The 14,523-nt window shown below is 33.9% G+C and overlaps 1 protein-coding gene across 3 annotated transcripts in view; it reads right to left on the bottom strand.

The window, feature by feature from the left end:
- Window positions 1–14,523, bottom strand: part of EFCAB7 (EF-hand calcium binding domain 7) — a 44,728-nt gene that overhangs the window by 27,551 nt on the left and 2,654 nt on the right. For all 3 annotated transcript variants that reach the window (XM_039233425.1, XM_039233424.1, XM_039233426.1), the window contains exons 3-6: window positions 10,121–10,332; window positions 9,048–9,134; window positions 8,304–8,499; window positions 7,735–7,856 (exon numbers count right to left, since the gene is read on the bottom strand). In XM_039233425.1, coding sequence (XP_039089356.1) covers window positions 7,735–7,856; window positions 8,304–8,499; window positions 9,048–9,134; window positions 10,121–10,332 — 617 coding nt within the window. The remainder of the gene's footprint in view (window positions 1–7,734; window positions 7,857–8,303; window positions 8,500–9,047; window positions 9,135–10,120; window positions 10,333–14,523) is intronic.

Here is a 14,523-nt window from a genome sequence, read left to right as displayed (position 1 = left end):
ACAGTATTGCACTGCTTTTTGTGTCAATTAATGCAATAAAAACAATGTAATAATTAAAATGTACAGTAATAACTTTTGCATTAATTTTAATTTCTGATTATTAGCAAAGCTGAACTTTTCCCCACGTGTGTATTATTTTTGTCTCCTTTTGTGTGAACTGCCTATTCATCTATTGTTGTTCTATAATGGACTCGGTATTTTGGTTACATATTTCAATAAATTCTTTTAACTGTTTTAGATATTGACTACCCTTTGTAAGTTTTGATGTATATATTTTCTGTTTCCTTTTATTTTTGTTTTGGTTAGTTTTCAACTTCTGTAAGTTTTCCATTTTTATATTCATCTTTTCTTTCGAGATTTATTCTTAAACTGAATTTTAAGAAATTACCATTATTGCTGAACTACTACTCAAGCTTTCAGTCAGTCATTAATCACATGCACTGTCACACCTTTGGGGTATAAAAGATATGTGTACTTTTAATTCTGAGAAATTAAAATGTGACCTTAAATTATTAGAATTCATCTTTGTAAAGATATTGCCGATGACAGAAGCGAGTCATTATGTATGATATTTCAACAACATCTCTATGAGGCAAATAAGAGGTAGATATAAATTAGTCATTTTAATAAACACATAAATTAAGGTACCCAGAGATTATATAGAATGAGAATTTTTCAAGGAATATGTAGAAATACTAGGTCTAGAGTCCAAGACTTTTGGATCAGCATTTCTACCATTAGATCATGTTTCCAAAACAAAATATACTCTGGCTACTAAATTCAAAATTTTTATAACTCAATGAAGTTTAAACTGGGGCTTGAGCCAAAAGTTCAAGTTCAACTATTAATGATGAGTAAGAGTATATACAGATTTTCATTTCGCCTCCTTGTAAATCCCTTAGAAGGGAATATATTCAGGACTAACAACAGATGCTGACATTACCTCAAAGCCAACTGGCCTTAATATAATCAACATAACCTTGGATGATGACAATTGCTACAAAGAAAGGAAAGATACTCACATGGTTTTTAGACAGTTTGAGCTAAGATTATGGTATCAAATGGAAAACATATTTCCCTTCAATGAACTTTGACTATAGCATTATCAAATGGAATTTCATCTAAAATATTTCATGAATTTATTTTTATAGTGACCTATCTGGAATGGAATGAAATACTAGTTTAGAATTAAAGGATATTAAAGGTAGAAGAAGTCTAAAAAGCAGTCCAGACAGGGTTTCCCTTTTGATTGATCAAAGTCTGAAAAATAAAGAGAGATGCTTGTCACAATTTACGCTGACTGCAGAGCCAGAGCTGGACCTAGATCTCCTTATTTTCTCTCCAAACTGCCAAAATTCAGTTCTTTTGCACACTTAAATATCTGCCATGCTTTTTTCAAAGCTAGTAATTTTAAAAAGTTCAGGTTTATGAAATCACTATAATAAAATATGAAAAAGCATTATCATTTGGAATTATCCATATATTGGAGTATTAAGATAAAAATAATTATTTGGGTTCCTTACTGAAAAAAATGTACATTTTAGTACCCGGGAAATTTCTTAAATTTATATCTAATCATGGGTGGAGCAGCCCCCTCCCCCACAGAGAAAAGTGTTTAGGGCTGCCTGGGTGGCTCAATCAGTTGAGCATCTGGCTTTTAACTCTGGCTCGGGTCATGATCCCAGGAGGGGTGGCATCAAGCCCCGCCTTGGGCTCTGGGCTAAGCATGGAGCCTGTTTAAGATTCTCTCTCTCCCTCTTCCTCTGCCCTTCCTCCAGGCAAGCACACCCTCTCTCATCTCTCTCTCTTAAAAATCAACCAATCAACCAATAAATAAATAAATAAAAAGATGAAAGACGTTTAAACAAACTAAAAACTATAGGCATTCCTTGGAGATATTGTAGGTTTGGTTCCAGACCACTGAAATAAGGTGAATACCACAATAAAGCAAGTCAAAGAAATTTTTTGGTTTCCCAGTGCATATAGAAGTTATGTTTATACTACACTGTAGTCTACTAAGTGTGCCACAGTATTGTGTCTAAAAAAACAATGTAGAACCCTTAATTAAAAGATACTTTACTGCTAAAAAATGCTAACCATCATTTAGCAGATCATAATTACTGATCACATATCACTATAACAAATATAATAATAATGAAAAATTTTAAATACTGTGGGAATTACTGAAATGTGACAGAGACACAAAGTGAGCAAATGATGTTGAAAAAATGGCACCAATAGGCTTGCCTGACACGAGGTTGCCACAAATCTTCAATTTTAAAAAATGCAATTATCTGTGAAGCACAATAAAGTGACATGCAATAAAATGAGATATGCCTGTAATGCATTTTGCCTGGTACACTGGTAGTGAACATAATTTGTGACATTTGGGAAACTCAAAGATGAGAGAATTTTTCCATGTGCTTATTGAATTTCTTGGAGGCAGTGCCATGGTTGACAGGAGATGCCTTTAGCTGGGGAGTAAGTTAACATTATTATTATAAGTCTTTCCTAAATTCCAGTTTTAGAAAAGGACAGGAATGGAATTTTGATGTTTCCTTGGAAATTCAGCCAATCTAGATACTACAATACATGGTTAATAAGACTGGAATATGGTGGAACAACAGCTATTATACAATAGAAGATAAATGTCAAACTATTTATATCAACCAAACTTCAATGTAATAATCAGATTTTGAACACTAAATAAATAACATTATTAGGAGAATTTGTAGCTCTCCTGCTTAAAAGGAAGCACTCAAATTCTTAAGATCTGCTAGAGCTGTTAACAACACAGTGCTTATTCAACATAAATTTTTTTTAATTTTTTATTTATTTCTGAGAGACAGAGAGAGAGAATGAGAGAGAGAGAGAGAGAGAGAGAGAGAGAGAGAGAGAGCGTGAGCAGGGGAGGGTCAGAGATAGAGAGAATCTGAAACAGGCTCCAGGCTCTGAGTTGGCTGTCAGCACAGAGCCCGACGTGGGGTTTGAACCCACGAACTGCGATATTGACCTGAGCCAAAGTCCGGATGCTTAACCAACTGAGCCACCCAGGCGCCCCAACATAAATTTTTTTAAAAACAAATACTTTCAATGACACATAGCTTTGTCTCTAGAATCTAGACTAAAATGTTATGAATTGAAAGAAAAAAGTACTGATAAAGTGGTTGGCTCATTCAAATAAATCAATTTGAAAAGATTATAGACTAAGGTTGACAGTTTGAGTATTATGAGAAAAATGTAAGGATGCTGAGTTTTTAAAAAAAATTTCAGACTGACAGAGTAAGAAATTCCACGTGTGATATAGTTTTTTAAAAACAAAATAAAGCAGAAATAAAATAGTAGCTTGTAATTCTTATACAGGGCATAAGGTGGTGCTATATTCTACCAATTCAGGTAAAGTCACATAAAAAGGAAAAAGAACTGTTAATTCACTTGTCATACACAAATTTTACTTATTTTCATTCACAGTATATAAGAAAATGCTGAAAAGCACAAATTGAAAATAGTTCAGTTGAAAATTCTATTTATCATAAAACTTAAAGGTATCAGTAAAGTTACATTTTTCTTGGGACATTATAGAGAACATAATTTGTTTTCACATGCAATTCTGTATCATTATTAAAGTTTTAGGTGAGGTAGAATTATTAAGCAGTAAATCTAGCATAAACTTAGAGGAGGAACTTATATATCATCATCATCACTGTTGTCCTTTAAAGATGCCCTATGTCACATACTTATTAGAAAGCTATTTGCTTTTCTTTAAGACAGAGGTAAACTTTTTGTTATTAAAGAATTATAAAATGTACATAAAAACAAAAGGTTAAATAGATGACTTATAAAGGGAAAAATTTATATGGACTGCCACCTAACTGACAAGTTGAATTGATCATCATTTTGAAAATGAGAAACTTTTTTAACAAAATTATTATTTGGAGCCTTCACAAAAATTTAGACAACCACTTCTACTTTAAGATGCTTATATTTGAAAAACAAAAGATGTTTATATTTGTATTGTTATATACATAAACATATATAAAACAAATATGTTACACAACATGCTTATACACAACATATACATATGTTGTATAACATATGTGTTTTATACCACACATATACACATAGTTAAAACACATTCTAATTGGGAGTCTGGATACAGGAAGTGTTGCATCTCTGGAGTTTACAACTCATGATTTGGGCTTTCTCTAATTGTAATCATTACTGGCAAGTGAAGCTGTTCCTCTCTGAGAAAAATTCCTGACATTCTTTGCATATTACAAAACCTAAGCAAACACAATTCAGCATTTAAAAAAGAAAAGTGATAAAGTACCTAAATGTGATCTTTAGAAAAGGTCTTATTTTCCTCCTGTAATTATGTCCTTTACCAAATGTGTGAATTTACAGTTCAAAATCTGGCTAATGCATGCATTTCAACAATTTTCTAACTTCCCAATTCCATAATTCTCCACTCTGCATGAAACTGAGGTACTCAAACTTTTTTAAAATAGATTTAGATTTAAAGTATTTGAAGAAAATTAATTTAATGGTCTTCTAGTAACTTATTCTATCAATCTCAATGAAAACAAATTAATAACCATATTTATAAAAATTCTCAGTTGTTATGAACTTAATATATAAAATTTCTGAAATTTATTTTAAGAATTCAAAGTAAAATGCAAACAAAGAACTGAATCTTTCTGAATAACAGAATTTTTAAATTCACAGATTTTTTTTTAAATCATTTTAGCTCATCCAAGAAATATTAGATGGTAAACAATAGTGGTCAAAATCAAGATTAGAAATAGGATATAAAAATCAAGTAAATAATATGAAGGCTATGAAGTATTTCTAAAAACACTAAATTTTATCTGAAAGTCACAGAATTTAAAAATTGACTGTATGCTGTCTTCTTTTAATCATTAAATTTTTCTAGTTAGTATCTTTTACCTAATTACCACTTGTCATCAGCACCATTCCCTGCTTTAGATGTCTTAGATGCAAAATGTAAGTTGTCTTTTGTCACACAATTACTGTGGCTTATAGACTAACCGTGGCATTGTCTGTTAGATCTGTCCCTTTGTTACTATGTTCAGGTACCACCTTAGGCCTAGCTGTCATCACTTTATATCAAGATATCTCTATCAGCCTTTCAGATAATCTACCTAAATTGAAGTCTCCATACACAACATACAATAGTAGCATAAGTTCTTAAAACATATTTTCATCATGTCATTTCCATATAAATACCTACAATCACTTGTTAGTTTTGAAATAATATTCATTACACTATCAATTATTACAGTGATTACTAGAGTCCTGGTACTGTGCTATGTACTTAATACATGTGAGATGATTTAAAACTTTCCGAAAACACACTAAATATAATTATTCTCAATTTATGATGAGGAAACTGAGACTCAAAAGGGCTGCTGACTTACCAAAGATCACACAGTTATTATGTGACAAAAACTAAGATGCAAGCATAGGCTTGTCTCTATCCAAAGCTCTTAATTAGCATCTAAAACAGTGCTTGGCCGCTAGGAATTTACCCAAGGGATACAGAAGTGCTGATGCATAGAGGCACATGCCCCAATGTTCATAGCAGCACTCTCAACAACAGCCAAATCATGGAAACAGCCTACATGTCCATCAACTGACGAATGGATCAAGAAGATGTGGCTTATCTATACAATGGAATACTACATGGCAATGAGAAAGAATGAAATCTGGCCACATGTAGCAACATGGATGGACCTTGAGGGTATTATGCTGAGCGAAATAAGTCAGGCAGAGGACAGATACCATATGTTTGCATGTACAGGAGGATTAGGAGGAACTTAATGGAGGACCATGGGGGAGAAGAAGGGGAAACATAGTGGGGGAGAGGGAGGGAGGCAAACCATGAGAGATTCTTGAATGCTGAGAACAAACTGAGAGCAGATGGGGGGAAGGGGGAGGGGCGTGATGGGCATGGAGGAAGGCACTTGTGGGGATGAGCACTGGATGTTATATGGAAACCAACTTGACAATAAACTATTAAAAAAAAAGATAAAACAGTGCTTGGCACAGAGTTACCACTCAATATTTGTTGGATAAATGAATAAATGAAATACTTTTTTATATTACCTTGATATATTAACAGTCTAGTAAATTTGTATTTTTTAATACAACACCTATATCTTATACTAAGCAAAATAGCTGGTATATATTACCATTTCAGTAAATATTTGTTGAGTTGAACTACATTAAGAAATGGTATTGGGGTACCTGGGTGGCTCAGTTCATTGAGCATCTGACTTTAGCTCAGGTCATGATCTCATAGTTTGTGAATTCGAGTCTTGCATTGGGCTCTGTGCTGACAGCTCAGAGCCTGGAGCCTGCTTCAGATTTTGTGTCTCCCTCTCTCTGCCTCTCCCCTGCTCACACTCTGTCTCTCTCAAAAATAAACATTAAAATAAAAAAGAAACTGTATTGGTGGGGCGCATGGATGGCTCAGTTGGTTGTGTGTGTGACTCTTGATTTCAGCTCAGGTTACGATCTCACAGTTTGTGAGTTTGAGCCCTGTGTCAGGCTCTGTGCTCAGAGCCTACTTGGGATTCTTTCTTCCTCTTTCTCTGCTCCTCTGCTACTAGTTGTCTCTCTCTCTAAATAAATAAATAAACATTAAAAAAAAAGAAATTATATTAGTAAGAGCCCAATTAACAGGAGCATGACTCTGAGGAAAAGTCTTATTATGGTTTTAATACAATCCATATTAATATTTATCTCTATACTGGCTAAAATTACTTATATTTTTGAATTAGGTAAACCACATTATTTAACTAAGTTAATTTTATGATCATTTAATTCAGTTGCAAAATAGAGAAAGCTACCATTGGTGGAAAATAATATTGCTGGAACACTAAATATTGTGTGTGAACATGTTGGACATGCACACCAAATTGCTTAGGGTGTAGAGATTCCTAAACAGTCTGAACAGAATTCCTTGGAGATAATGTTTTAAAATTTTAATATAGAACAAATGTCAGTCTCTAGCAATTTAAAGATATAAGGGACTTCAGAGTTCAATAACAAATACAGAGTTGTTATTTGAAACAAAAATGTAGCCCTTGAGAACAATCAGTTCAGTTTTCTAACAGCAGTTATAGTATGTGGTCATAACCATTTTTCCCCCTTTTACAGAGGTCTCCAGGTACACATTTTTAATGTATCCTAGCAGTTTCCAGTTAATGTTTTATATTTCTGTAGCTATTATTTTCTGTTGAAAGAAAACTAGTAAAGGTTGAGTCTAAAAAGGGAAAACAAAGGAAGAAGATCAATATTAACACTCCACAAATATTGACTTAGCAAAGTGACTTTGTTGTCTTTCTCTCACAGGAATTGATATTGAATGAATGATTTATTTATAAGAAATATCTATGGAAAATACCTGTTAAACAAAACCAAAAACTTGCTATGCAAAGTACATAATCAGATAATCAATTCATCAAGTTCAAAAATTGAAAAGCCATCACTTTCAAATTAAAGACCTTTTAATAATATTCTTATTCATCATTTTTACTTTAAAATTATTAAAGCTGGCTTTTAGATAGAAATACTGCAATCCATAGAAAAATCTCAAAGAATTACTTCACAAACTTTATTGGTTCTGTGTAGACATCAAAGAGATATTAACAAACTTAATGTGAAATTTTTTGCAGAAAAGGTCCAACCTATTAATTTAAAATACTATACCTTTATTGAATTTGGCTCGGTTAACTTTGAGTTTCGGTTACTATTAGCACCCATGGTAATGGTGAAGGAAATAGATGTTTTGAACTTTCTAGTTGTTGCCAGTGAAGAACTCCTGGTATCACCTGTAACAAGTAATAGTTACTTGGTCTCACATTATGAAAAGTTGTCAATAGGAAGTCTGTTTCTAAACATAGTATAGCATATAAGGCATGTGTATTAATTTCCTTCTCTTTTTTCTTCCTATTGAAATCAAGTCAGAAGTTTCATATTTATCAGGCTTCAATGGTCCTTAATGTAGATGCTATTAATAAGATTCTTAATTTCAATATGTCAGTAACTCTTTACCCTGAAATTTAGTTTTAATAAAACATAATGAGCATAGCCAAATCAAGTTCCATAATAAAATTTGACTTCAATAGATTTTTACAGCTGAGAGTCTAGAAACAGTAGCTAATAAATGTTGGATTCTCATTTGCTTTATCACTGATAAGCTAAAATGGAAGGAAAAACTTATCTGATTATGACCCTTCATTCTTATTCAAGAAATCTTTAGTATCAAAAGTAAATACCTGTATTTGAGAACGCTTCCTGATCAGTTTTTCTTATGATTCTAGGTGATGGTTTTGGTACTGGTGATGGATCCCTTTGAGGGGGCTCTTCAACGTGGCTCCCAAACTGTTGTCGCCTCAGTTTACTGTCAACCTTCAGTTTTTCTACAGTAGTTTTGAGACATTGCTCATTGGTTGTCATATATAATTTACAAAACTACAGGAAACAAAAAAGTAGTCCAGTGGGTAAAACATTCAATCATACATTTGGGAGAAGGCAAATGCACATTAGTAGGCAAGGGATAGACTGATAGATGGAATATATTTCCTATTGAACTAGGTTATTCATTTTATTTTCTTGAATCAGACTGACCACCCTCAAGTGACCTACCATGATTCAATGAGGAGGTCATACTCTGAGTGAAAATAAAATGTTACACAAAAAGGAGTGATTTATTATTTTTTTATAAGACATGTATAGACTTGAGTTTGTTCTAAATAATTTTTATGATTCTTCCACCCCAGAAATGGCATATTTCTGAGAAGAGTCTCTATGTTTGAGTGTATATCTGTAATGTGTGAGCACATGCAAGTATTTTACCTTGCTCATTTCTAATGGAGTCATCAGATTACAATATTCTTCGGGTTAAATTTCAAGTACAATTTGCACACACTAAATATATCATTGCCAATATTAAAAAGATGTATCCCTTTAAAAGTTCCTCTACACAGTACACAAATTTATGTTAACATGAGCTTATGTACCTTGATGTAATCAAATCTGCCATCAGCATTTACATCTGCCAAACTTGTTATGGCATTTACTTCTTCTCGAGTCATCTTCTCACCTCTCTGAAAAAACAAGATAGATTTTAAAGCTACATGACTATCACTTTGTTATGTGGGGGACAGAAGAAAGTGGAAATTCATTTTAATCTTTTCTATAAATCGGTCTGAATATATGGTTTCATTGTAAATCTCAGAATGAGTATTATGTCAAGCAAGAATGAAATTCACATAAAATAAAATTTCACAATTTTATTAAATTTTGTAAAAGTATCAATTTCAGTTTACTAAATTTCAACAACATAAATCATAGATCCAGTAATACTACTACTACTGAATTTAGAGTAATGATAACTCTCACATTATACTAAGAATCAAAATGGATTCCAAATTCCATTTGTACTTTGTTTCTCTTTTACTTATCACATATGAACCTATTCCTGAATTACAAAAAGTTCTGGGCAGCAAATAATTGCAATGGCACACAAGGGGATTGCAACATGGGTTCAATTTTATACTTTATGTTTCATTTACAGAGCACTTTTCATCCAAAAGGATCCTTAAGTACTTTATAAACAATCTATATGTGATTCACTTCACCTGCCAATGAAATAGCTATTTTTTTTTTTTACAAATAGTTTATTGTCAAATTAGTTTCCACATAACACTCAGTGCTCATCCCCACAAGTGTCCTCCTCCATGCCCCTCCCCCCCTCCCCCCTACATCCATCAGTCCTCAGTTTTTGTCAGCATTCAAGAGTCTCTCATGGTTTGCCTCTCTCCCTTTCCCCCACCATCTCCCCCCTTCTTCTCCCCCTTGTTCCTCCGTCAAGTTCCTCCTAATCCTCCTATACGTGCACACATATGTTATTTGTCCTTCTCTGCCTGACTTATTTCGCTCAGCATAACACCCTCAAGGTCCATCCATGTTGCTACACATGGCCAGATTTCATTGTGAAATAGCTATTTTTAATGTGGCCTTGGTAGACAAAGTTAGATTCCAAATAGTTTTGCCATCAATGCATTTTACAAAACTATTTCACAAATCTTACCTTTGTTAGAAGTTTATAAAGATCAGTGTGCAAAATAGAGCCATCATCATTTACATCTAATTGCTTAAATGATTTTAGTAGTTCTGCTTTTGAAGTAGGTTTTTCTTTCCTTAAAATTATACAAAAATCATCAAAATTCAGTTTGGCAGTTTGAGGAGTCCAATACTTATTAATGGTCTTTTGTGATGGATTTCTTCCTGCATGCTGTAGAGCTGCCCAATTAAACAAGTGTTATTATAGTAACATTTGGAATTGGTGCCTAAGTATATATATTTTTAAATTATTATACATTACACTATTATACCAAAGTACACATATACCTTTGGGGTTGATAATCTAGTGATATCAATGTACACCTGACTTTCAAAAATGAAAAAATATATGTTACCAGCTACAGATTCTTGATCTACTTAATGCCAGAATCAAATACATTTTTCCTATTCTGGCAGTTGGTTTTCAACTTACACAGTTTAACTAAACTGGTAACATCAATTTACTTTGTAAAAATGTCTGGAGGAAAAAAGAAAAGATTAAAAACAACCATCCACTTATTCTGAAGACATAAGAATAACCACAAGCAGCATAAATTATTACTTTTGCTAGCACAACAAATCCCTTAATGAAACAAGGAAATCATTAATCTGAGAAAATTATTGCCAAAAAGGCATGTATCTATCTAAAATGTCCATCACTCCTAAACATTAGGGCTTCAAGAACATTAACCATTAATCATTAATCAAGTCACAAATGTCAAATATATACACAAAAAATATTTATTTGCAATTATAGCCTTGCTAAAAATCAAGAATGTTAACATACTTTGAGAGAAATATGCATTATAGAGATGCAATGGTCAAATTACTTGATTTTTAACCAGAATCTTTAAAAATAGTCCTTTAACTAGTTATTCATGAGACATTCTTGTTTTAAAAGGCATGGTCTTGTATCTGTGAAAGGCAAGAAATTACAGTGTGAAAAAGGCTTTTGTATTTGTGTATGCCATACACAATATAATGGCTTTAAACGTTTGTATTTTGTATAGTTTAAAAGAAGCAAATTGGTAATTTGCACATAAACAAATCTCTGCATATTAAGACTTACACTATCTAAAATGAACCCATGGGAAGTTTCCTAAGCACTGGAGAAGGAATTAATAGAATTTTAAAATGTGCAACTGTCCTGAATTGTGCTACAACTTCTATTATAAAACCTTATATTGGGGGGGCCTGGGTGGCTCAGTCGGTTAAGAATCTGATTTCAGCTCAGGTCATGATCTCATGGTTTGTGGGTTCGAGCCCTGTGTCGGGCTCCGTGAGACAGCTAGCTCAGAGCCTGGACCCTGTTTCAGATTCTGTGTCTCCCTCTCTCTCTGACCCTCCCCTGCTCAAGCTGCCTCTCTCTCTCTTTCAGAAATAAATAAAACATTAAAAAATTAAAAAAAAACTTGTATTGGATGTTTCTAACAATCTTTGGTGAAATTTCACAAGATCTGTGCATTATCACTAAGCACTACAAAAAATTATAATCTGGGGGTGCCTAAGTGGCTTAGTCGGTTAAGTGTTCAACTTTGGCTCAGGTCATGATCTTGCAGTTTGTGAGTTCAAACCCCATATCAGGCTCGCTGGTCTCAGCACAGAGCCCACTTTGGATCCTCTGTACCTATCACTCTGCCTCTCCCCAGCCTGTACTACACTCTCTCAAAAATAAATAAACATTAAAAACAATGATATTTGGATGGTCTACAGTTTAATGAACAAGGACAACTACATAAAAAATAATTTTAAAAAATATCCTCAAGGAAGTAGAAACCAGATCAGTATAGTAAATACAGACATTTGTGAGTCCTTTATATTGAACATTCATTGTGCGTAAGCATAATACAGGGTGTTGGGTTTTTTTTTAGAGATTCAAACTTCTTGGTTCCTCAGTTTTACAATCTAAATAGGAAGTCCACACCTGAAGTGTAAAATTGCTACCTGTGGTCATGATTTACACTTAGTAACCTATTAGAAGTCCACAGAATAAGAGGAATGTTCCCATCCTCCGGATTATGACAGTGAATCATACCTAGATAATTTAAACTTTGACACAGAAATGGAAACACGATCATCATCTAGGGGTGACTTGTAGAGCTAACAGAAGTTACAGCTGTAGGGGCACCTGGCTGGCTCAGTGGGATGAACATCCCACTCTTGATTTCAGCTCAGGTCATAATCTCACAGCCATAGGAACAAGACTAACATCAGGTTCCATGCTGAGCGTGGGACCTGCTTGGGATTCTCTCCCTTTCTCTCCCTCTGTCCCTTCCCTGCTTGTGTGCACACTCTCTCAAGTATTTTGCCTAGCATAAATACGGACAATTCCATAATTCATCTATTAAGAGAGTCAGGGAAAAGGTACATGTGTTTTAGGATTCCATCCCCAGCCAATGTCTACCCTTTAAAAGTCAAGACTACAAGTAGGACCTAAATGAAGTTGTGATTTGAAGCCAAAAGTCCATGTTAAAGAAAATGCTCAGGTGCTTGGCTTCCTCAGTGGATAGAGCATGCAACTTGATCTCAGGGAGTTGGAGCCACACGCTGGGAGTAGAAAATACTTTAAAAAAAAAAAAAAAGAAAAGAAAGAAAGACAATGCTATTTTCTGGACAGCTTTGGGAAAATAGGTGTGTAACTCTTTGTCACAAGTGGAAGGTCAGCATACACTTGTTGCTATTTTCAGTAACGAAACAGTACTATTAATTAATTAATAGTACCAAAAAAACTTTCTCAGAATAAAATTAATTATGCCTAAACATGTCCTCAATAAGTAGATATTCTCCTATCTAAGAAATAGGTATAGTTTACTAATTGCTAATCTAACTTAACTTCTAAATTTAGAATTAGTTGGAACCCGTTACTATGTCTGATAGCAGTAGAAACATGTAACTGTAGGGGCGCCTGGGTGGCTTAGTCGGTTAAGCGTCCGACTTTTGCTTAGGTCATGATCTCACAATTTGTGGGTTCGAGCCCCACGTCGGGCTCTGTGCTGACTGCCAGCTCAGAGCCTGGAGCCTACTTCAGAGTCTGTGTCTCCCTCTCTCTCTCTGACCCTCCCCTGCTCACACTGTCTCTCTCTCCCTCTCTCTCCTAGAAATAAATAAAAATATTAAAAAAAATAAATAAATTAAAAAAAAAGAAACATGTAACTGTAAATATTTAAAGATTTACACCAAAATACCTATCTTTTGCCAGGGTTTACTTTAAGCTGTGACATGAGTCTATAACACCTGTATTATTTATAAGTTGGGGAAAAAAGAAACTCTAAGGCTCTGGCAATAGTACTGCTCTGTCCAACCTTGAAATGGAATGTCATAGCACATGTTAAATGCATAAATGGCAGAAAGATATAGATGAAAGACAAAGTAAGAAAGAGATATCACTGGTTTAATCACATTTCAAAAAACTAGATTATCTGAACTCAGTCATTACAACATTACAAAGAAAAATCCAAAAGAATAAAGGAAAAAATCTATAATTATAGTTTATAATAAAATATAAATTTTAAACTTTTCAATTTTCATACTCCCCAATATGGATTTCCTCAAATAGAGATCTTATTGCATAGAAACCCAAGACATTGTTGCAAAAATGTCAGAATTTTTAATTTAAGGGAACCGCTTCTAAAGTTGGCAAGATAACTCTGTTTTTCTATCCATAGTTATTAGCCTTGATGAAACGGACAGGAGTATTCAGTGTTATCTGCTATTGCTTACCACTCTCAAGAGTAAAGAACTCCAAATCATTTGATATACCTGACAAGGACAAAATTCATTGGTCTGATGGATATTTGCAACCAGAGAAATTTTGCATAAGGTAATGGAGAAAGAGAAGCAAAAAAAGACCAGCTCCCCCTCCCCCTCCAAAAAAAAATAAAAACAGCACTCTTCTCTTAAAATTTTACCTGTTTCCTAGTATTTCTCTTTTACCCATTCAACCCATTTTTACATATTCTTTACATTTTCCCCAGTATAGGTCAAATCCAGGCTAGTAATTCAGATACCAAAATGTTTTAAATTCTATTACTATAAATCTTAAAGTACAAAATAAGAATTTTTAAAAATATATTTTTAACAGGCACCTGGGTGGCTCAGTTAAGTATTCAGCTCTTGATTTCAGCTCAGGTCATGATCTCAGGATTTGCGGGATCAAGCCCCACACTGGGCTCTGTGCTGACAGCATGGAGCCTGCTTGAGATTCTCTCTCCCTCTCTCTCTCTGCTCTTCCCCTGCTCATATGCTCTCACAAAAACAAATAAACATTAAAAAAAGGAAAAAGTATACATATACAGCAAGCAATTGGTGGAAACTTTAAAAACACGAATTAAAGGGGGATCTGGGTGGCTCAGTCAGCTAAGCATCCAACTC

Source organism: Hyaena hyaena, unplaced genomic scaffold (genome assembly GCF_003009895.1).
Source record: "Hyaena hyaena isolate Hyena2069 unplaced genomic scaffold, ASM300989v1 scaffold_75, whole genome shotgun sequence".
In the NCBI taxonomy this organism is placed as follows: domain Eukaryota; kingdom Metazoa; phylum Chordata; class Mammalia; order Carnivora; family Hyaenidae; genus Hyaena; species Hyaena hyaena.
This window is presented reverse-complemented; position numbering and strand designations above follow the sequence as displayed.